We start from the raw sequence: 25,241 nt of genomic DNA, 5'->3' as shown, positions 1-25,241 counted from the left end.
TGCAAAAAATCAGCTGAGAGACAGCTGGTATCTCAAAAAACTCCTTAGTCAGGACACTCGTAAGTCAAGGCCCCACTGTATATTTTTTATGAAACAAGAGATGTTACTCAATTTAGGGTCAACATGCATAAGTGTCTTATTAGAAAAGCGAAATTTATCTAGAAATAAGTGTAGAACTATTACTAATTTTCTGTGTAGTAAAGATGAGAATAATTTGTGTTTCTCTTCCTGTTTTAATAAGCCATTTTCTAATATTTTATTTTTCAATATCTGTAATTCTATTTATATGATTACTTTTAATTTTCCTGATAATTACACTGCTAGAAACAAATTCTCAAAAAAACCCACAAAAAAACACACCTTTGTTTTCTTTGCTCTTTTTTTAAAATTAAATCTTTATTGTTCAGATTATTACAGTTGTTCCTCTTTTTCCCCCACATAGCTCCCCTCCACCGGGTTCCCACCCCACCCTTTGCCCTTACCCCCTCCCCCCACTGTCCTCATCCATAGGTGTACGATTTTTGTCCAGTCTCTTCCCACCCCCCCCACACCCCTTTCCCTGCCGAGAATAGTCAGTCCACTCCCTTTCTATGCCCCTGATTCTATTATATTCACCAGTTTATTCTGTTCATCAGATTATTTATTCACTTGATTTTTAGATTCACTTGTTGATAGATGTGTATTTGTTGTTCATAATTTGTATCTTTACCTTTTTCTTCTTCTTCTTCCTCTTCTTAAAGGAAACCTTTCAGCATTTTATATAATACTGGTTTGGTGGTCATGAACTCCTTTAGCTTTTTCTTATCTGTGAAGCTCTTTATCTGACCTTCAATTCTGAATGATAGCTTTCCTGGGTAAAGTAATCTTGGTTGTAAGTTCTTGGCATTCATCACTTTGAATATTTCTTGCCACTCCCTTCTGGCCTGCAAAGTTTCTGTTGAAAAATCAGCTGACAGTCGTATGGGTACTCCCTTGTAGGTAACTGACTGCTTTTCTCTTGCTGCTTTTAAGATTCTCTCTTTGTCTTTTGCTCTTGGCATTTTAATTATGATGTGTCTTGGTGTGGTCCTCTTTGGATTCCTTTTGTTTGGGGTTCTCTGCGCTTCCTGGACTTGTAAGTCTTTTTCTTTCACCAGTTAGGAGAAGTTTTCTGTCATTATTTCCTCAAATAGGTTTTCAATATCTTGCTTTCTCTCTTCTTCTGGCACCACTATAATTTGTATGTTGGTACGCTTGAAGTTGTCCCAGAGGCTCCTTACACTATCTTCATATTTTTGGATTCTTTTTTCTTTTCTGATTGGGTGTTTTTTGCTTCTTCGTATTTCAAATCTTTGACTTGATTCTTGCTATGCTCTAGTCCAGCCGTGGACAAACTATAGCCCGCTGGCCGGATCCGGCCCATTTGAAATGAATAAAACTAAAAAAAAAAAAAAGACCGTATCCTTTTATGTAATGATGTTTACTTTGAATTTATATTAGTTCACACAAACACTCCATCCATGCTTTTGTTCCGGCCCTCTGGTCCAGTTTAAGAACCTATTGTGGCCCTCGAGTCTGAAAGTTTGCCCACCCCTGCTCTAGTCTGATGTTGGAACTCTGTATAGTATTCTTTATTTCAGTCAGTGTATGCTTAATTTCTAGTTGGTCCTTTTTCATAACCTCGAGGGTCTCACTAGATTTCTTGAGGGTCTCACTAAGTTTATTGGCGGTCTCACCAGACTTATTGAGGGTCTTACTAAATTTATCAGCAATTTCTAGAAAATTCTTGAAAGACCTTATATGTGTGGTTTTTGAACTCTATATCCAGGAGTTTGCTTTCCTCCATTTCTGTCATTTGTGACCTGTTTCTTTGTCTCCACATTTTTTATGCTTCCCTGTGTTGATAGAGTGGCTTTTTGTGCCAGCTGTCCTATAGGGCCCAGTGGCTCAACTCCCCAATTACCTGAGGTGGAGACTCTTGGTGCACCCCTTTGTGGGCTTTGTGCACAGTCTTGTTGTAGTTAAGCCTTGATTGTTGATTGTTGTAGGTATTACTGGGAGGAATTGACCTCCAGGCCACTTGGCTGTGAGAATCAGCTGTGTCTGCAGTTGGAGAACTTCTGTGCTGGAGACACCTTTCTGGGGCAAGACTTGCTTCAGTGGGGCTTTGGTGCTCACTGAGTCTGCCCCCTTTGTGTGTCCCTTATGGATCTGAGGAGTTATAATCTGGATGGTCCCACTCTGACTTCTGGGTACACTGGCTCTTGGATCTCTAAGGAGGTGCTAATTTAGCCTCTTCCTGAGACTACCCAGCAGGAGCCCAGCTGTGAAGCAATGCAAGCTGCTGTGGGGCCTTGGGCCTTCTTTTGGATGTTCTGGCTTTCTCTGACCCAGCTGCAGTTTGTTAGGTAATTTTAGATTGCAAAGGGCCAGGCCTTTCATATGCAAAAGCCTCTGCGCACAGCTTGGGTGGGGCGGGGTCTCAGGGGCTTAACAGGGCAGAGCAAGCAGCTATGGCTGCTCCTCAGTGCTGCCCTAAGGGGCCCCGCTTCTCAGTGTCCCGGCAATTGCTGCAAGCACCTCTGAGAGAAAGCTGCCCTCAAGTTCCGACAGATGCCAGACTGTCTAGTTTCTCCTGTATGAGTCTGGGTCCCCAGAGACTCGCCTGGAACTGGAGTTCAGAGCAGTTGGGAGCTTGTGACTCCCTCCGTATTCAAAATACAACCATGTCCTCAGCTGCCAGCCCTTTCCGCACGCCTCCATACCTCTGCACTTTACTTCCGCACCTCCTCTGAATCTCAGTGTGCTTTTCTCTTTCCTTCTAGTTGTAGAATTTTCACTCAGCCAGCCTTCCTGTGGTTCTGGATGATGTCCGTTTTGTCTTTTAGTTGTAGTTTTGAAGTGGTTGTGTGAGGCAGCAATTTCCAGTGTTTACCTATGCCGCCATCTTGGTTTGTCCTCTGTTTTCTTTGCTCTTGATATAAAAGTTGTTTTCAGTATTAAGGTTAAAATTTCCTTTACGGAGCTATTTTGTTTGTTAGAACAAAAGGAGGCTTCTTATGAATAAATTCCACTAATAATTAACATTGTTTTGCTATCTTGGTATTAACATTCCTTAAGGAAAATAAGCCAATCAGTGAGAGAATAAACTTAAGCCAGGTAATTTCTGTCTTATTGAAAACAGATATTATACTTCTCTAAAACTAGATACAGTCTACATTTATTATAAAATGTATTCTATTTAGGGAAAAAATCCATGTTTTTAATAAAAAATTAGGACAGATGATTATCTGATTTTGCTGAGCCCATAACATAATTTCACCAAATTCAAAGCCAATAGTTTATAAATAAGGGTTCAGTTTGTTTTGATTGTGTGTTTTAGCAAATATGAATAAAAAATATCTCAGGATATTTTTATGAAAGAGAAACAAAACAGATGGCTGAGTTTGTGTCCAGTATTTATTGCTATGTAGTTAGGATTGTACTGTGCTGCTAAAAATATGATGGTTCAGCTAAGCTGATATCTGAAGTAGACTGGAAGTCAAAATATGCTAGGTTTAAATTTCCATTCTCTCCATGCTTAAATGTGTAACCTGAGTCTTCAACTACAAATCAGATTTTGATACCTGTACTTGTCTGAGTAGATTCAACCTCCCTAGGTAGGCTATTATCTGTATTTGTTTGGCAATACTTCAGACCTTACTGGATTTTCCTTAAAGAACTTGGCATAATCATTTGTTCCAAAATCCCTTCTGAAGGTGATTTATGGATCAAAGATCTCAGTCTCAACATCTCTAACACAAAACATTATAAGCACCTTCTAGGATGCAACATATTGTTTTGTTGCATAAGGATAATTTCATCTACCCGAGATCTTTTACTCATCTGCACTATAAAATAACTGAACTAAATAATCTTTCAATTATCTTCCAGTTTCCTAAAATTTCTGAGTCTATAAGGTAAAATTTGTAAAGCAGACAAGTATATTATTTGGGTACCAGGAAATTTTCTCTATGGGAATGTCCACAGCTATTCCAACAAGGAAGTTCCAGAATCCAATATGTCAAGGAGAATTGGGGGCGGGGAGGGGGGGGGTGCATGGAGCAGGAAGAAAATAGAAAGGAAAGAGACAGACATACTTACTGTGATTATTGAATGTAATGGCCCAAGTCCCTTCTAGTGACCTTTGGAAAATTTCATTAATGCCTTGCAATAAGTAGAAAAATCTTTCTTTTCCCATTTTAAATGAAAATTGAGTGTGCAATTGAGAACAAGCGTGTAATTATTTGGAAATCATGTAAATGTTAGTTCATAGAAAATCAGAAAAAAAAGAGAGAATAAACTCAATAGCTGCAAAAGCAGATATCTGGATACAGGAATAAAGAGCGGACACCCCGCCCTAGTAGTTGGGGCTCCGTGGTTGGTTGAGCCTCATCCATTGCACCAAAAGGTCATCAGTTTGATTTCTGGTCAGAGCACAGACCCAGGTTTCAGGCTTGATCCTCAGTAGGGGGCATACTGATCTCTCTCTCTCTCTCTCTCTCTCTCTCTCTCTCTCTCTCTCTCTCTCATCAATTAAAAACATTTGAAAAATAAAAAAGAGCTGGCAACCTTTGTTTGAAGCTCCAACTACGTAATCATAGGCAAATATTTTAACTTAAATCTTATTGTGAGGATTAAATGGAATAGCAAATGTAAAGTGCTTGTCAACTAATGAGTCACCAACTAATGAGAATATACTGTTCCAGATAAGACTTAAACAAACAAAGAAAATAATAAAAGATTAGAAAGACATCCTATTTTATTTTATTAAATCTTGGGTTGAAATTGCAAATATTTATTAGATGAATGAAATAAGTTACATTGTATTAAGAAAATGCACATGACCAAATCAGTTTACCTAGGTCTTGTTCATCTTCATGAAAACAAACTCCAGGATTTGGAGGTGAAGTGAGGAAACAGATAAAAGTTACAAGATAAATAAGACAAAGAAATAAAGGGTGAATTCTGTAAGTAAAAAAATTTTTTTTCAAGATATACACTCTTTCTCTCAATAATTATTTACTGAGCATTCCCTGTGCAGTAAGTATTGTACTTGACTATGAAACTACAAAGAAAGTTATTCTCATTTCCTTATTAAATTTAGGAACAAGGAAATAGTAAGGTAAAAAAAAAATCAATGAATAAATGATGAACGGATAAGGACAGAGCTCAAAAGGAAAGCAGGAATTACCAAAGCAGAAGCAAAGTTAAACATCAACAGCAGAAAAATGGGAGCATGTATGAGAGTGAATACTAATAATGTTATACATTTAACTGCCTAATGGACTTGGGAACTTGTTAAAATTATTATTAATAGATAAAAAGTGAAGGCCAAGCCCTGACCGGTTTGGCTCAGCGGATAGAGCATCAGCTTGCGGACTCAAGGGTCCCAGGTTCGATTCTGGTCAAGGGTATGTACCTTGGTTGCGGGCACATCCCCAGTAGGGAGTGTGCAGGAGGCAGCTGATTGATGTTTCTCTCTCATCGATGTTTCTAACTCTCTATCCCTCTCCCTTCCTCTCTCTAAAAAAAATCAATAAAATATATTTTTAAAAAAGTGAAGGCCAATACATTCTTAGTTTTAAATTTGCATATTATTTGTATTCAAAATATAAATAAGAGATCACATGCGTTCCAGCATCACCCAGTTCAGGCATCTAGTGCAGTAGGCAGTAAATATCCCCTTTTCAGACAGCCAAACAAAAGGCATTAAAGACAATGACCATAAATCTTTACTTTCTTCAAAGCAAAGGAAAATCTAATTCTTTGAGGGATATTTATGTTCTGTTTAGAATAAATTACAAAATTGAGGCCAAATCTATTCTAGAGGATATCTGTCCCCTTCTTCATCAGCTCCATGTTGAAACTATTTGATATAATTTTTACAATAATTTCAGAATGAAATTGCCCAGAGGGAATAACTGTCTAATGATACTGAACAATTTTCATGTGTTTGCTTCAGAAATGCTTATTTTTTGGATGAAATATGATTGAGACTATTCCCAAGGAGTATAGGAATGAAAGTTTACATAATTCACATGAATTAAACTGTCAACAATGAGAAAAGATTAATTCTATGGAACTGTATTTTGTAGATGTGACATATGTCCAGAGTTGTTGTTTTTTTTTTTTTTTAATATTTCAGCCAGCAAGTTAAAGACTTGTAACAAAAGACTGGATTCTCGTTTTAACTTTATTCCTTATATCCCTAAAAGTGAAATAATTCTTTTTTTATAAAACCTTTCAATGCTTAAGTAAATAGCCAGTACTGAGTCTGTAGAGGAAAATTCCTCATACCAAATTTTTGAGGTTCAGCCTCACCTATTTTTCCACTTGGAAAAAAAAAATGATTTACCCAGTAGATTTATAAATGGGTCATTGTTGAAATATATTTTACTGATCAAAGGATTCAGAATAAAAAAGAAACCAGAGCTAAATGAATGAGAAACAGACATTTAAATAAAGGAAGGAATCAATTTGCTCTATATTGTCTTTCTATTCCACTGTTGCTTGTAGTGGTTGTGCGCACATGCAAAAGTAATTATGAAAATACAGCACTTTCTAGAGATATTGTGTTGTTGTTGGGTTTTTGCCTCTCACTTCCAAAAGGAAGTTTGGAAGTGAGAGGAAAGAGCAGCACAACCTTAAGGGGAAGAGATAAGTATACATTAATTTAGAAGGGAACTTTTTTCATTTCTTCACCATGTTGATGATGAAAACAGTGATGATCACTATAGAAATTCTTTTGTTTGAAAGAAGTTTAGAGGGAATATGAATCAAACTTCAATTCCAAAATTTTCTGAAGTGGAAATTATATCCAGAATGTTCCATGTCCTGGTTTCTCCTGCTCCCTTACTATTAAAAGTTAATTCAAGTGTATTTTAAAAACAATGTGAGTTGAGAAAAACTACACCATATGCTCTGCTTCCCCAGGCAGTGTAAAGCAAGGTGCTGAGCAATGACTCAGTGGATTTGATCAGTTTTGACAGCCAGTCCTGAAACTCAAGCCAGAATGCCCTGCTCTTTCTTCTGCCTGAGGTTTGGGGACTGGATTACATGACTAATTGCATCAATTTACTACTTTACCTTGGCAAGGCCTCACAAACCCTGCATGTACAAAATGGCTTTCTGATCCTCTTGAGCATGCCTATGCGTCATAGACATTTTACAATGTCTATGTCAGCATACACAGTCGTAATAATGATGGATAAAAGTATTGAAGTGCCTTTTGAAATACTCTGGATTGTCCTGCACCAAAGTGATCCCAGCTTGTTACTTTCCTTCAATTACATAACCTGTATTTACCAAGGATAGTATTTGACTAGGGAATCCTAGTACAATTTGTAACCTGCTAAATATAAATTAACTCCGGAAGTCCTCCTCATCCTCTGCTTGAAACATGTCCAAGAATCAAGTAGATTATCTGGATCATTTCCTTAGTGAATTTCCATAATCATACAAAAATGCATGGCGTTCACATGGATAGTACATCATTTACAGTGATCTATTAGTGAAACTGCAGTGCTCTACAGATGAAGGTCATTAACATTAAATAGTCACTGATTCCACAATAATTCAAACCCCCCCCAAAACTCTGAAGAGTCTCCGGGGGGGGGGGGGGTGCCACCCATTTCAGAGACTCATGAGGCTAAAACAATCTCTCCAAAACTTCTTAATGTGCAATGAGCATTCTAACTTAAAGATAAATAGACATTGAAGAGACGGATGGGATTTTCAGTCGGAGATGAAAGTAAATTAACGTTTGGGCAATTTATCTTTTATAGAATATTATGGGGCAGTGCCAGCAGCCACAGATGCACACCTCACGAGGATCTTTAAAAGACATCTGTGAGGTAGGGGAAAATGCAGTTTATATTCAAAATGTAATTTAGCAATGAAATGTCAACCACATCTCAGATGAATGTTTCAAATATACAAAGAAAATTGAAAAACATATTTTCATTCACTTTTTCCATGTGACATTTTTAAAAAAGCATAGCTCATATATACTAGTGAACCAAGTAAATTGAGAGATAAAAGGAAACCAGAGTGAAATAATGAAGAGAAGGAGGGAGGGTTGGAGGGAGTGGAGAGAGAGAGAGAGAGAGAGAGAGAGAGAGAGAGAGAGAGAGAGAGAGAGAGAGAGAGAGAGAGGAAGAGAAAACAAAAGGAATCATATCAAAGAAAATACTTCAGAAACTTTCTGTTTTATAGGTTGTCAAATGTTTACAAAAGACTGATATATCTCCTTGGAAAAAGACCGTGAAAATGATCACATAGTATAGGGTTCCCCTAACACTACCTTTTAAATAAATCACTTTATTATTTGTCTGTTTGCCTGTTAGAAATTTTAAACAGAACAGAGACCATGCTTTCTTATCTTTTTACCTATCCTTTCAGTCCAAGCACAGTACCTGGCACATAAGAAGTTCTCAGTAGATATTTGTGGAATAAATGAAAGGATGAATAGCATTCTACTTTCAAATGTTACTGATTATATAAATGTTTGACAGCTTAATAGTTTTTCCTGTTCTATTTGTACATGATTTCTAATTTATTAACATTTCCTTATTGTTCATCGCATCTGCAAAGTAACTCATGCAAATGACAAGACCCAATTGCCATGGACATGCTGAAAGTCATGGTCATGATATCCTCCTCCATTATCTAGCTTTCCAGAAAGTCCATCAGTTGGACTATATCACCCTTTAATAGGGAATTATTTCAAACCTTAAGGAAACAAATGTGGCGTGGAAATTAAAGGAAAATTATGCCTTTCTTGTTTTCTTTCTTTTCTCTTTTTTCCTTTTGGGATGGATTTGGGGTTTGGTCATTTAGAAGTTAGATGGGGGTTAAAATGTAGTAAGTAAAGCATCTAATGAAACTAAAGCATTTAACAAAAGTAGGAAGTAAAAAACAGAGAAAAAGGTATTAAAGTATAAGGAGTAATTAAGGTGAGAAACCAGAGAAAGGAGAGTGAAAGAAAAGAGATCAGCACATTATTTTACACAATTTTATATACATATACATTTTTTTTCCTGATAAGCAATGTATCTCTATATATAAAAGGCTAACATTCTAAGTGTCCAACCGTCCGACTGGTCACTATGATGCACACTGACCACTAGGGGGCAGATGCTCAATGCAAGAACTGTCAAGCTGCAGTGACTCTTGGGTGACACACCCTGAAACCAAAGAGGAGGGAACCCGATTCCTTGCAGGGCTGCATGACTCCACCTTTAGCCATGGGTTATGTTGTTGCTGGGGCACTGTCGGCCCCGAATCTGATTTATTGTACACTTGTGTTTGCATTCCACACCCTGTTTGACAGCAACTTTGCAGAGTGCCCTCTTGCACTCAGGGACCCCTCGGGGGATATCAGAATGCTGATTTCATCCCGATCCCTGCAGGCCAGGCCAAGGGACCCCAGTCCCACCCTGCCAGCACCTTCTAATTAATTTCCTCTCAATGTACAAGAATCCATGCACCAGGTCACTAGTTTTTACATAATATTCATTCTGAAATACTCCAAATATGATATAACTTAAGAATGAGATTGCATAGATTCATAAAATGACTAACCTTCCTTGGTACAATTGCTTTGGGTTTCATCACTGAAGTCTCCACAGTCATTGTCACCATCGCAGGCCCAATGGCCTGGGATGCATCTGCCGCTGGAACATCTGAACTGATGATCAAGGCAAGAGTGAACACAGCCGACTTCATCACTCCCGTCCCCACAGTCATCATCTGGAGAGAAACATCAATGTAAATAAACCCAGTGAAAACTGATCCAGGGAGAGACGTTTTATTATGAAATATCTAAATGCTTTTTTCCCCTCAGAGTTTTGTTTTGTTATTGAAAAAGGCACACCAAATCAGTGGTCAGCAGTTCCCATGAACAGTGGGAAATTATTTTCTGTTTTATATTGCTTCACTTAAGATTTGATACAACTACTAAATTAAGAGGAAAAAATCCTGACTTTGAATATTGAATCTTAATTTCTATTTCACTCAGAACTGATCAACCACTTACTGAATAAATCTAAGCAGCATGATATAATTATGAAGTGGGACAACAATGGTGACTGTAAGAATTTCATGAAATGATATAGTTAGCAACATAATTCTTGTGGAAAGTTATTATTTTGACTACCATATCCATGCATCATAATTTATATCTTCCATTCAATCCCTCATTCCCCATTCTCCAGCCTGAGGGCCACTGTGTAACCCTCACCCCACCCCCCATCCTCTCACTAGCTCCTAAGTGTGTGTTTACACTGGGAAATTGTTGTACGCTACATTAGCAACGATTTATACTTTTTATTAACAACTATTACGAAAGGGAAGGGAGAGAAATATAAAGTGAAAACAGGTCACATTGAAATCCATAGCTGGGAATGCATCGATTATATCTAATTCATTTATCTGTATTTGGCATAATTTAGGGTGATAATACAAATGAGTATAAGAAAAAACCCACATCATTTGAACATAAAAAAGCAAGGTGACAGAATTGAGACCATCTGGATAATTATATAAGAATTTATACACTACTCCATCCTGAGTTACAGAGCATTTTTCATATATACCTTGTGGAACCTGATTTGTCCAGGTCATTTCCGGAATTGTCCCCTTTTTACTTCCTGTTTGTAGACTTAGACTGTGTCTGGCATAGTAACTGAAAACGAATGCCTATCACAGCCCCATGGGACAGACAGTGAGCTCCATTATCCTTAATGCTAATCCCTATCCGGGTACCAGCTGCCCTCTCACCACTCATTCCCGCCATTGTGCTTGACTCTGCACGCCTCTCTGCAAACCGCTCTGAAGGAGGCGGAGCAGCACAGACAGCCAGGCCCCCAATCAAATCACTGCAGCACAGTGAACATTAGGTACTTGCCAGAGTCGCAGTGCCATTTGCTGCTAATGCATCTTCCACTTTTGCATATAAATTGAGTTAGTGGCTCACAAGTTGGGAATTCTGTGAAAGATATAAACACATCCAATAGGAAAGATGATATAGACTGTGCTTGACTTCATTGGTATCTCATTTGCTAATTTAATCAGAGCTCCACTCCTATTTTTCCACAAACGATACAGAGGAAACATCAGATAAACACACAGAGTGACAGTGACTTCTTGAGGACATAGGGTACACATACTTTTAATATCTTTTAAATGAGCACTTTCCAGTGACTGAAAACCAAGGAGAATCATCTGATGAAGGACTTTTCGGATTCACGGTATTGCGAGTAAAAGGAATAGATGTCAGCTGTCTGCACCAAGGGACTCAGCCTCCTCTCAGACAGAAACAGCTGGATGAAGCTCTATGCTCCAGTGCTACAAAGTCATGTGCAGATGTTTTAAAAGAAAAAAAGGCCTTTTCTGAATACAGAGAGCCAAAGTAGGAGAGTTAGATCTAACTTTGCCTCTGAGAGCTGTCAACATCACAAGTTGAAAGTAAAAACAAAACAAAGCAACTCAATAAAATTAGTTTAGTTGTTATATAAATTTTAGAATAAATGTAACTTTTTGAATACTGAAAAGTATGATTAGAGCCTAAGTGTTATTTAAAGATAGATGTAAGAAGGAGGCAATCGCTGATATATAGAGATGTAAGGCTATATCAAAGGACAGACTATATCATACAGCAAACCAACAAATCTTCTGACATAAAAAAAAAGTATTGGCAAGAAAAATGAAAATGCCCAACATGTGATTTAATCAATACTTCTAAGAGAGTTTTCGTTTGTTAACTGACAAGATAATGAAAACTTACATTTATGTTTCCAGAATCAACATGAGTGTTGTTTTCTTCCTTTGATAAGTATATCTAATGTTTAGAAGCTGAACAGTAGACATGCAACAAAGTCTACGAGTATCTACAAATTATGGTTCAATGAGTAAACAACTAAATACAGACTCTAAGAGATGATGAAATCTAATTTTCCAAAAAAAAGCAACTTCACATGATTTTGCATCTACAGTAGGTCCCCAGGTTACCTCGGAGATCCGTTCCTACAGCGCGACATAACGTGACTTTTTCTGTAAGTGGGAACCCACCTACATAAGCACCTACGTCACTCACATGGAGCACAGACACAGCGGTAATGAAGTGAACACAGTAAAAAACATTTAAAATAAAGATAACAATTCCTGACCTTTACTTGTGTTAAATAAATAATAAAAAACATAAAGCATATATGTACATACGTCGAAATGACGGAACTTTTTTTTTATATAAATAAATGGGAAATGGCGACATAACCACGAAACGATGTACATCGAGTCCGGCATGAACCGAGGACTGCCTGTATAACTGGCTAATACACATTTTTAAGTCTCTCTCCTGTAAACTTAGAAGTGTATAAACCAACATCACAAGCTTTACAAGAAAAAAACTGCCCCAGCATTTGGAAATTTCTGATATTTGGTGGGTATTTTACTGGTTAGAATATTTTCTATTTGACCTTTAAGATTTTTTTTTTAATTTCTGAGATTCTAATTCTAAAAAAAAAAAGTAAAAAGAAACCTGAAAATTAACTCCCAGAGGGTAAACAAACACCCTACAAAATGAATAAGATAATCGAAAATCTGTTGTATCTTCAATCTTTAACAAAATGAGTCATACCCCTTCTACCCACAGTGGTCATGAGAAACATATATGTGTATAATATGTTTTTAAATAATTGCATATCATTTCTGATTTATTTTTTTACATAATACTGACTTACATCATTTCTCCTGGTAACCTCATAGTCTGAATTCGTTTATAGGACCCAGAGTGAAATTATATAAAGAAAAAAACTTGGAAGCTCAAAGGGCAAGTCACTAAAAAGAACAAAGGCATTAACTGAAGGGACACGTGTAAGGAAATAAATTACTGATGTTTTATTCCTGTTTTGTTGTCAAAGCAGTGTGACCTTTGGTAAATCACAAAGCTTATCTGGTTACAGATTCTTGGTTTGTAACATGATCTCTTGATCCTCTAAGTTCAAAAGACCAAGAAGTCAGGAGAATCCTCATTGAAAAATGCACAACAGCCAGAAAGCCATTAACGCAGCAAACTCCTCCCCCCAAGAACAAAACAAAACAAAACAAAACAAAACAAAAAAACAAAAAAACCAAACCAAGGTTCATCACCTGAATAACTCCTGGGATTATCACAGCATTCCAATAGAATACAATAACTGAATTTTAGAAAAAAATAAAAAAAAATTAAAAAAAACACTTGTTAACAAAGAAATGTTAAAGTTATATTTGGCTCTTCTCTGTTTATTAGTGTAGTCAAATGTGCCATACTATTTATAAAGAGTTCCATCAAAAATTAAATCTAGGGTCATCAGAAAATTTAACTATAGGGCACCTAATTTTTCACTGTGGTGGAAAATACTGTATCTATAATTCTTCCATATTCTACCCTAGTACCTGGTGGAGATAGAGAAATGGTGTCTAATGATAATATATTTTACCCCTAAAAATAAAACAAAACCAAAGTTCTTAAAATAAATTTAACATTGCCCTTGTCCTTCTGTATTAGCATTAATTTAAAAGTTGAAAATCGTATCTAAATATTTCATTTTTTTTTCTGGATCCTTGTTCTAATAAAATACCATTATGAATTTTTATGGAGTATTAGGCAAAGGTTTTAATGTTATAAATGATATTTTCTTTCTTGATTTTACATAAATATAATTTAACTTTTGATCTTCCTTGGGCCACAAATTGTAGGACACTTGAAAAGATTACCCGATTTACTCTGAAAAAAGAAAAAATTATGAACTAAAATGGCTTACATTTTATCACATTACAATTACAGCAAGAAATTTTATTTCTGTAGTTACTTCAACCTCATCAAATATTATGGATTAATGGACTGTTAAAATTCTTCTATTTTTGCAGGTAGTGTGCTCAATTTATCTATTATATCTTTCACTTAAAATTTATTGCCAGGTTATATGTATGCTATTATGTAAATTACAACAATTTTCACTCTCTCTCAAGGGCAATCATGGTTGGTATAGTGCTTATATTTATGCAGTATACAAAGCTTAGAAGAATGTTTCCCAATGAGGTAGTTTTCAGATCCAATTTATGTTTCTTTCCTGTCTCAGCTCATTTAAGCCCTAAGAATTTTCTTTCTTTTTCTTCCTCCTTGACCACAAAATAGATATTTCTAAGTAACTTATTACTGAAGTCTCAAAATCCAGTTTTCATAGGTTTGAAAATATTAGTTCACATTCTATATATGTGAATTTGACCTTCATGATTAAGTATGTGGAAATTCAAGTTAAAATAAATAGCAAGGTAGGAATATTATTGGGCTCCTGGGCTAGAGGAGTGTAAACCTGAAAGAGACTATAATATATTATGTATTATTATTTAGTATTGAGTATGATGTACTAGGCTAGACACGTGTAAGTATTTCCTACATTCTAACCAACAGCCCAGGAATTGTTATTGCTAACCCCATTTTGTAAAAGAAAACAGTGTAATGTGCCTGAGGATACATTGTGTAAACAGTAAGTGTCAGAGTGAAATCTGACTGATCCAACATACATTATTTCTTCAATATACCATGCTGATAATACAGTCTTAAAAAAAAAGATAGAATATTTTTGAAAAAGGTGAAAAATTTAATTCTTTCTATGGCTTATCCCTTCCATTAAATCTAATTCTGATTTTTACCTATGTAATATGTAATTAAATGTAGCTATAGGAAATAACGCCTTTTAAAATTATATGGGTTATAGGAATACAAGGGGCCCGGTGCACGAAATTCGTGCACTGGGTGTGTGTGGGGGGGGTGAGTGTCCCTCAGCCCAGCCTGCCCCCTCTCACATACTGGGAGACCTCAGGCGTTGACCCCCATCACCCTCCAATCACAGGATCGGCCCCTTGCCCAGGCCTGACGCCTCTGACAGAGGCCTGGGCAGGGGACCCTCATTTCCCCCCATCACTGGTTCTGCCCCCAGCCCAGGCCTGATGCTTCTGGCCCAGGATTCAGGCCTGGGCAGGGGACCCCCAGACCCCTCCGATTGCTGGCTCTGCCCCTTGCCCAGGCCTGATGCCTCGGCCAGAGGCGTAGACCCCCATCACCCTCCGATCGCCTGATCGGCCCCTTGCCCAGGCCTGACGCCTCCGCCAGAGGTGTCAGGCTTGGACAGGGGACTCCCATGTCCCCCCAATCACTGGCTCTGGCCCCCGCCCAGGCCTGAGGCCTCTGGCCCAGGAATCATGCCTGGGCAGGGGACCCCCATCTCCCTCTGATCGCTTGCTCCACCCCCTGCCCAAGCCTCACGCCTCTGACCCAGGCTTCAGGCCTGGGCAAGGGGACCATCATATCCCCCCAATCCCCGGCTCCGCCCCCCACCCAGGCCTGATGCCTCAACCAGAGGAGTTGACCCTCATCACCCTCCGATCACCAATCACCAGATCGGCCCCTTGACCAGACCTGAGGCCTCCGGCAGAGGTGTCAGGCCTGGGCAGGGGACCCACAGCTCCCCGCGGTTGCAGGCTCCGCCCCTGCCCAGGCCTAACGTCTCTGGCCTAGGCGTCCGGCCCGGGCAGAGGGGACCTGCAGTGGCAGCGGGGGGCGCCGCGATCGTGGGCTTCGCTTTAGGCCCAGGCAAGGGACCCCTAGCTCCTGGGACTGCCATCTTCGACTGTGTCCAGCTTCCATCGCTGGCTCCACCCCTACTTCCTGCTATCACTGGCCAGGGCGGCAAAGGTGCCTGATTCTCCCATCATGGCTGGGGGGCAGGGCAAAGGCGGCCCCAGGGCCGCCTTTGCCCTGGCCCCCAGCTCTTAGCTCCCCCCTGGATTTCCGATCACTGTCAGTGGCAGGGGGCTTCTTCCTGCTTTCCCTTTCGCCTCCCTGCATTGTGCCTACATATGCAAATTAACCGCCATCTTGTTGGCAGTTAACTGCCAATCTTAGTTGGCAGTTAATTTGCATATAGCCCTGATTAGCCAATGAAAAGGGTATCGTCGTATGCCAATTACCATTTTTCTCTTTTATTAGTGTAGATAGTTTTTGAGAAAATATATATAACATTTCTTGTTACTGATACTATTTGTGGCTGTTAATACTTGGTACTTACACAGGACACACTTTAAAAATTCAATAATTACATTAATTTTGGAAAAAAATTGTAAGAGAACAGTGTACCACAAATTGTCCTCATTTATCTGCTCTTTCATTGTTACATAAAGCCTCATTTTATACATCTTATATAATGTTGTATATAGAGAATATAGGCTTTGTTAATTAGGCAAACATAAGTTCAAATTCTGGCCTTATTACTAACTAGAGGCCTGATGCATGGATTCCTGCACCAGTGGGATCCCCAGGCCTGGCCTGTGGGGATCAGGCCAAAACCAGCTCTCTGACATCCCCCAAGGCGTCCAAGATTACGAGAGGCTGGTTCTCGGGTGATACACTCCAGAATTGGGCTCCCTTCTCTCTGGTTCTGGGTGCATCACCAGAGAACCACAGCTGCCAAGTCACTGCAGCTCGGCATCTCCTGCATTGAGCGTCTGCCCCCTGGTGGTCAGTGCACGTCATAGCTATCGGTTCAATGGTCAAAGGATCAGATTTTCTCTTAGGCTTTTATATATGTAGATTAATTTGTGACCTTGAGCAGGTGCTTAACATCTCTAACTCCAGATTCCTATTCTGTAAAATAGAGTGAAAAGCTACTTCAAACTTTTATTCATTCAAAATATTTTGAGAACTTTACAGCAGATAGAGTTCTAATTTTTAGAGATACATCACCTAGAAAGAATGAATGAATGAGTAGTATTAGGCACAGGGAATACAATGTTCAACACTCATTTCTCAGAGTGCTTAAAGTCTAGTAGGTAAAAGCATCCTATCTAATAAAAGAGAAACATGGTAATTAGCGTACAACCACTACCCTCCCCACTGGCTAATCAGGGCAATATGCAAATTAACTGCCAGCCAAGATGGCGGCCGGCAGCCAGGCAGCTTAAAGTGAACATGAGGCTTGCTTGCTTCAGTGACAGAGGACTCCAACGTTCCCCGCCTGCCGCTGCCGGCCTCTGAGCTGCAACTCTAAGCAACTATGTTACAAATAGAGAAGCCCACAAAACCCCAGAAACCTGCTTTAGTCGCCGGGCTTCAGCCAGCAGGATCGCAGCATTGTTTCAAATACAGAAGGTAAACAAAGGCCAGAAACCTGCTTTCAGCAGCGGAGGCCTAAGAGCTGGAGCCAAGCCTCAAAGCTAAAGCTGGCCCAGAATAAAAAAAAAGAAAAAAGAAAAAAAGGAGCAGTTGGGAGCTTCAGTCACCCACCAGCCTGAAAACAGCCCTCAGCCCTTCACCCAGACTGGCCAGGCACCCTAGTGGGGAACCCCACCCTGAAGGGTGTGTGACCAGCTACAAACAGCCATCATCCCCTCATCCAGACTGGCCAGGCACCCCAGTGGGGACCCCCACCCTGAACCAAGACACCCTTCAGGGCAAACTAGCCAGCCCCACCCATGCACCAGGCCTCTATCCTATATAGTAAAAGGGTAATATGCCTCCCAGAACCAGGATCAGCATAGCCGAGAGGCCTCCCGGCACCGGGATCAGTGTGACAGGGGGCAGTGCCCAAACGCCCTGATCGCCCTGCAGCTCTGTGTGTGACAGGGGGCGGGGCCACAACCTCCCTATCCGCCCTGCTCTGTGCAGGACAGGGGAAGGCGCCCCAACCCCCTGATCAGCCCTGCTCTGTGTGTGACAGGGGGCGGTGCCCCAACTCCTCTAATGGCCCTACTCTGTGAGTGACAGGGGGGAGCCCCAACCCCCCTGATGGGCCCTGCTCTGTGAGTGACTGGGGGCAGCGCCCCAACCCCCTGATTGGCCCTGCTCTGTGCGTGACATGGGGTGGAGCTGCAACCTCCCCATCGACCTTGCCTTGAGTGTGACAGGGGGTGGTGCCCCAACCCCCAAGTCGGCCCTACCCTGAGCGTGACTGAGGGTGGCATCGCAACCTCCCAATCCGCCCTGCTCTGTGCATGACAGGGGGCAGCACCCCAACTCCCCAATCGGGCCTGCTCTGAGCCCAACCAGGGGCTGCACCTAGGGATTGGGCCTGCCCTCTGCCACCCGGGAGCAGGCCTAAGCCAGCAGGGTGTTATCTCTCGAGGGGTCCCAGACTGCGAGAGGGCACAGGCCGGGCCGAGGGACCACTCCCCCTGAGTGCACAAAATTCTGTGCACCAGGCCTCTAGTTTATTAGAATTAAACAAGTGATTTCAATATATTTTTATATTATGATATAGGCAGTATAAGGTATTATTGAAACAACAATAACAGAAGCACCTAATCTTAGATATTGTAACCCAGAAGAAGTGTATGTGAGCTGATATAAATGATATACTAAAGTTAAGTCAGATAAACAGGAAAGGAAGGAGTGCTTTTAGGATATTCCAGAAAGATGGCATTCCTGAAGGCGCAGAAGTCAGGGTATATAAAAAGTTTCAAAAACTGCAAGAATTTCAGAATGGTTGAAATAAGGTGTAAGAAAGTAGTAACTTTTTGGAAATAATCATTATTAAATATAACAAATAATCAGTATTATATGTAATAAAGCCTTGAAATTAAAAAACAAACAAAAAAGCACCCCAGAGAGGATGTAGAATGAGACTAATAGAAGCGTTATGAAAAAAGAGTGAGTAGTTCTGGCAATATGGCAGACAATGGAGAAATGCTAAACTATATTTTTACCCTTTAAAATCAGTACATTATCATTAAGAATAATTTTTATCAAATTACTTACACACTACATCTTGACTTTTAGTGCAAATGTTATGTTTTGAGATTCCTTGTCCCCAGTACTATTGTTGATTTCCATTCACATTCTGATATTTTTTCTAAACATCTCTCATGTATAACTAGATATATAATATATAATACCTAGATTTTACACATATTATATTATCTTATTCTGATTTGCATATATATATATACACACACACACACACACACACACACACACACACTAGGGGCCCGGTGCACGAAATTCGTGCACTGGGTGTGTGTGTGTGTGTGTGTGTGTGTGTGGGGGGGGGGGTGAGTGTCCCTCAGCCCAGCCTGCCCCCTCTCACATACTGGGAGACCTCAGGTGTTGACCCCCATCACCCTCCAATCGCAGGATCGGCCCCTTTCCCAGGCCTGATGCCTCTGACAGAGGCATCAGGCCTGGGCAGGGGACCCTCATTTCCCCCCATCACTGGTTCTGCCCCAAGCCCAGGCCTGATGCCTCTGGCCCAGGCTTCAGGCCTGGGCAAGGGGACCATCATATCCCTCCAATCCCCGGCTCCGCCCCCCACCCAGGCCTGATGCCTCGGCCAGAGGAGTTGACCCTCATCACCCTCCAATTACCAGTCACCGGATCAGCCCCTTGACCAGGCCTGAGGCCTCCGGTAGAGGTGTCAGGCCTGGGTGGGGGACCCCCAGCTCCCCGCGGTTGCAGGCTTCGCCCCTGCCCAGGCCTAACGCCTCTGGCCTAGGCATCTGGCCCGGGCAGCAGGGACCCGCAGTGGCAGCAGCCCTGCAATCGTGGGCTCCGCTTTAGGCTCAGGCAAGGGACCCCTAGCTCCTGGGACTGCCAGCTTCGACCGTGCCCAGCTCCCATTGCTGGCTCCACCCCTACTTCCTGCTATCACTGGCCAGGGCGGCAAAGGCGCCTGATTCTCTGATCATGGCTGGGGGGCAGGGCAAAGGCGGCCCCAGGGCTGCCTTTGCCCTCCCCCCACCTCTTAGCTCCCCCCTGGGTTCCTATCACTGTCAGTGGCAGGGGGCTTCTTCCTGCTTTCTCTTTCGCCTCCCTGCATTGTGCCTACATATGCAAATTAGCCACCATCTTTGTTGGCCATTCACTGCCATCTCAGTTGGCAGTTAATTTGCATATAGCCCTGATTTGCCAATGAAAAGGGTAGTGCCATATGCCAATTACCATTTTTCTCTTTTATTAGTGTAGATATATATATATATACATATGTATGTATATACATTTATATATACACTAGAGGCCCAGTGCCCAAAAATTTGTGCACTCAGGGGAATCCCTAAGCCCGGCCTGTGCCCTTTCACAGTCTGGGACCACTCAGGGGATGACCACCTGCTGGCTTAGGCCCACTCCCTGGGGGACTGGGCCTAAGCTCGCACTCAGAAAGCCCTCTGGCAGCCTGGGAGACCTCGGGGGATGTCCACTTGCCAGCGGGGAGCAGGCCTAAGCTTCATTTGGACATCCTTAGTGCTGCTGAGAAGGCGGGAGAGGTTCCTGCCACCACCGCTGTGCTGGCAGCCGGCAGCCTGGCTTGTGGCTGAACAGAGTACCCCCTGTGGAAGCGCACTGACCACCAGGGGGCAGCTCCTGCATTGAGCGTCTGCCCCGTGGTGGTTAGTGCATGTCATAGTGACCAGTCATTCCAAGTCATTCTGCTGTTAGGGTCAATTTGCATATTACCCTTTTATTATATAGGATTATTATATAGCATGGAGGCCTGGTGCATTGGTGGGGGCCCGTTGGTTTGCCCTGAAGGGTGTCTCGGATCAGGGTGGGGTCCCTCTGAGGTGCCTGATCAGCCTGGGTGAGGGGCTGAGGGCCGTTTTCAGACTGGCCACACCCCCTTCAGGGTGAGGGTTCCAGCTGGAGTGCCTGGCCAGCCTCGGTGAGGGGCAGATGGCTGCTTGCAGGATGGCCAAGGCCCCCAGTGGGGACCCTCACCCCATGAGGTTGTAGTCAGCCTAGGTGAGGGGCTGAGGGCTGTTTTCAGACTGGCCAAACCCCCTACAGGGAAGGGGGTCCTGCTGGGATGCCTGGCCAGCCAGGGTGAGGGGCTGATGGCTGTTTGCAGGCTGGCCACAGCCCCATCAGGGTGGAGGTCCTGCTGGGGTGCCTGGCCAGTCTGGGTGAGGGGCTGAGGGCTGTTTGCAGGCTGGCCAAGGTGACCAGTGGGGACCCTCAAACTATGAGAGTGTAGCAAGCCTGAGTGAGGGGCTGATGGCTGCTTGCAGGCTGGCCATGGCCCCCAGCCACCCAAGCTCCCAGTGGAGGCTGGCTGGAAGCAGGTATCTGGGATTTATTTATCTTCTATAATTGAAACTTTGTTGCCTTGAGCAGAGGCCACAGCTGGCCAGGGCAGGTGGGAAGCTTGGCTTCATCACCGGGGCAACCAATCCTCCTGCTCGCTCTAGCTTGTGGCTGCTGGCTGCCATCTTGGTTGGGTTAATTTGCATATAATTGCTTTGATTGGCTGGTGGGCGTGGCTTGGGCATAGCATTGGTATGGTCAATTTGCATGTTTCTCTTTTATTAGATTAGATATGTATTTTTATAAAATCAATGAGAAAATTAATGCTGCTTAAGTGTCTGAAGAATTCATGTTTACTCTTGAAAGAAATTTAAAGAGATAAATTTGTGTTAGCACCATAGAGGCAGTTAGAATTCTTATGGCCCTGTTGCTGGTGAGCTGGCAAATTCTTCTGGTAGTGCAGAGGTCTAGACATGATACAGAGCAAAAGAATCAGAGGGAAGCAGGGATGTCATAGACATTAGGTAAGACGTTAACTTGGAGGCAGGGACTAAATTACAGGTATTAGGAGAGTGATTCACAAACCTGGATGCGTATTAGAATCGCCTGAATAGCTTTGAAAATTACCTAAACCTGAGTCTCTATTATAATTCAATTGGTGGTATACGGCATAATAAAGTTCCCCAGGTCCTTTCGGTTGACTTGTATGTTTAGACAGATCAAAGAGATATGTCTAAACCTTGGTACCAGTGAATGTGACCTTATTTAGACCAAGGGTCTTTGCAGATGAAATTAAGGATCTTGAGAGGAGATCACCCTGGATTAAGAGCGGACCATAAATCTAAAGACCATGTCCTTATAAAATAAAGAAGAGGGGATCAACAGAGATATGGTGAAGAAAGCCATGTGAAGACAGACAAGAGCTCTGAGTTAGGATGCCACAGGCCAGGAGCACCAGAAGCCAATGGAAGTGTAAGAGTCATAAGAGGATTCTCCCTTAGCGCTTTCAGAGAAGGCCCTGCTGACAGCTTGGTTTTGGGTTTCTGGACTCCAGGTAGGTAAGAGTAAAACCTCGTTGTTAAAACCATCATGTTTGTGGTAATGAGCTTGCAGCAGGTCTAATACTAATTGGTAGGGAATGTTGAAATCACAGAGTTTAAATTCTGTGGTCTTGGTTTAGGGCAGCGGTTCTCAACCTGTGGGTCACGACCCCTTTGGCAGTTGAACAACCCTTTCACAGGCATCGCCTAAGACCATCTTGCATATCAGATATTTACATGACAGTTATGAAGTAGCAACAAAAATAATTTTATGGTTGGGTCACAACATGAGGAACTGTATTTAAAGGGCCAGAAGGTTGAGAACCACTGGCTTAATGCTTAAGGGAGTGGTCAGACAAGGACCTGCATGGGAGTTACATAAGGGTTATTCTTTGGTCTCCTTGTTCTACCCTATGGGGTTCTGCCATAGGACCAGCTACATGTCAGGAGAGGAAATTCCAGGGGAGGGTAAAACCAGATGAGCAGCAATATGAAAGGCCAGCGTTTTAAACCACATGATATGCTAGGGAAGGAAAGGTCACCTTGGGGGCAAGGTCCCACCTTACAGTACTTGTTCCCCCTGTTTTCTCATTGCTGGCCACCTGGGGCTCGCTGCCCTGGTAACCATCTGTACCTGCTTTTTGCTCCTACTCGGCTCATATCTGCCTAACTGCCTACTATATCAAGCTGACATAAGAATGAGCCTATTGAATAAAGAGGGAATATGCTAATTGACTGTCCCACCCTCAAAGATGGTGGTGCTCACAGCCAATAAGGATGGAATATGCTAATTGACTGCCACGTCCTCAAAAATGGTGGTTGAAAACCACTGGTTTAGGGTAAAAATCACATGAGGTGTTGTTCTCAAAACACAGATTCCTGTACTCTATCTAAGACCTGAATTGGAACCTTTGGGGGAGGAGCATTGGAACCTGGGTATCTTTGTTAGTAACAAGCACATCAGGCTATTACTATCCTCAAGCAAGAGGTTAGGGAAATGCTGACTTAGATCAAGGAACTAGAAGTTGTTTTTAATAATTTCTGCTGTGGCTTTCAATATACTTTGCCAGGGTCTGCTTCACTCCCCACTTTTCTGCAGACAAAGCCTAGTCAGGTATGTACAAAAGCCCTCTGTAAAAAGATAGATGCAATAGCATGTTGTCAAATACCTACAAAAATACTAAGAAGAACAACCTAACAGGAGCCTTTACACCACTTTTAAACAAAAATAACAACATTTAAATATAAAGGTGTGGGAAGAACAGAACACGACCATCTGGGACACAAAGTATAAAACTGCAGGACAAAGGAAGGGTAAAGAGCTTCTGTTTCTTTGGTTTACATCTTTTTTTTTTTTATGAAAATAATTATTGTCATGTTTGAGGGTGAAAAACAAAGCTTTCAATCAAAGTAAATAGAAAAATTATCTTCATAGTAAGACAACTTATCAAATAATAAAGCATCAAACATTTTTGATCTCTGAATATTGACAGTCATTTTGGCATAAGAGGAAGACAAGACTGATAAAGACTGTTAAAAGGAAAGTAAATTGCCCTAATTTCAAAAATCAGTGAAAATTTGGAAACTGTAGAGAGGTGAAGTTTAGGTATATCTCTGACAATAATTCTAGGATAAACGTGTTAAAACATTTTGTCAGCATTTATAAATACACTGTTTGCTCATGAATAAAATAAAAACAAGACATGGCAAACTAACTCTACTTTTTTTTTTTTTTGCTGATACAATGTTTCCATAAGTATATATCATGAAAATGCAACGGAAGAGTACACCTGTTTTTCAGCACAGGTTTTTAGAAATCTCCTGATAAACAACAAGAAAACATGATGACAGCAAACCTAGGTGAGTAGTTGGTTCAAATCTATGCCCGCAGTTCTAATTGCTAGGTCCGTTTTTCCCCAGAAGGATGTTTATACTTGCTCAGCGAAAGGGTCATGACTACGTTTCCACAGCCTGCCGGGAAGGGGTTTTACGGTGCCTTGAAGACAACCAGGCCTTCAAGAACACAGGCAGACCACTCTCCAGCTGTCCCTCAACCATTCATTCTCTTGTTGACTTATCCAATTATTTAAGAACAACGTTTATATACCCAGGGCCGTCATCCAGAGTCTGCGTCATTGTGTTGCTGTGACAAAATGGTTGGGTCAGAGAAGCTATCTCTGTAGCTCTGAGACCTCATTACCTGGTGATGCAGTGACTCACTCGGACGTCACTGTTGACCTGGATGACCACAGGCCCTTGGTTCCCACTGGGGACCAAGGGAAAGTAGAATTGGGTGAGGGACTCTAGATTATTCTGCTGCTCTAAGAAATGCTTGCTGGGGATGATGGAGTTGTAAATTCAGAGAAGAGGTCAGTGAGGCTGCTTTTATTACCCTCACTGGACACTCCTCCAGTCCTCCACCGAGCTTCAATGTTCTTTCTGTATGAAAGTTACTCTTTATAAAATTTGGCTACATTTTAGAAGCAAATATGGGACAACTAAATTTCATAATGTGTTCATAACCAGTGGTGCACTGGAAGTATTTTATACTAGCTTGCAAGAGCGGATTTTTAGATTTTCAAGGATTCTATGAGTCAGTTGTTAAGCACACAGCCGTTATTAAAAAAATAAGTTATATAAGTTTACAATTTAATAAATCATGTTGAAAACAAGGGAAATAAATCCTCGAGGTTCATAATTTCTTAATTATTTAGCTTTTCCAACTTGTGGAAATAATTGGAACATAACATAACAAAGACCATATAATACAAATCCACAGCTAACATCTTACTCAACATGGCAAAGCAAAAATTGTAATTCTTAAATCAGGAACAAACAGTGAAGTCCACTTTTACTGCTCTTATTCAGTATAGTATTAGAAGTCCTAGCCACAGTACTCAGACAAGAAGAAATAAAGAGCATCCAAATCAGAAAGGAAGAAGTAAAATTGTCTTTATTTGCAGATGACATGATACAGTATATAGAGAACCCTAAAGATTCCACCAAAGCACTATTAAAACTAATAAATGAATTCAGCAAAGCAGCAGGATACAAAATATTCAGAAATTGGTTTCATTTTTATATACCAATAATAAACTAATAGAAAAAAGATAAAATATCTAAGAATA

The 25,241-nt window shown here is 41.3% G+C and overlaps 1 protein-coding gene across 2 annotated transcripts in view; it reads right to left on the bottom strand.

The window, feature by feature from the left end:
- The window catches only part of LRP1B (LDL receptor related protein 1B), a 1,698,272-nt gene that overhangs the window by 652,585 nt on the left and 1,020,446 nt on the right, over positions 1 to 25,241 (bottom strand). For both annotated transcript variants that reach the window (XM_081095916.1, XM_081095917.1), the window contains exons 19-20: positions 10,928 to 11,008; positions 9,604 to 9,771 (exon numbers count right to left, since the gene is read on the bottom strand). In XM_081095916.1, coding sequence (XP_080952042.1) covers positions 9,604 to 9,771; positions 10,928 to 11,008 — 249 coding nt within the window. The remainder of the gene's footprint in view (positions 1 to 9,603; positions 9,772 to 10,927; positions 11,009 to 25,241) is intronic.

The sequence above is a fragment of the Myotis nattereri genome (genome assembly GCF_964212035.1).
Source record: "Myotis nattereri genome assembly, chromosome: 7".
NCBI lineage: Eukaryota > Metazoa > Chordata > Mammalia > Chiroptera > Vespertilionidae > Myotis > Myotis nattereri.
This window is presented reverse-complemented; position numbering and strand designations above follow the sequence as displayed.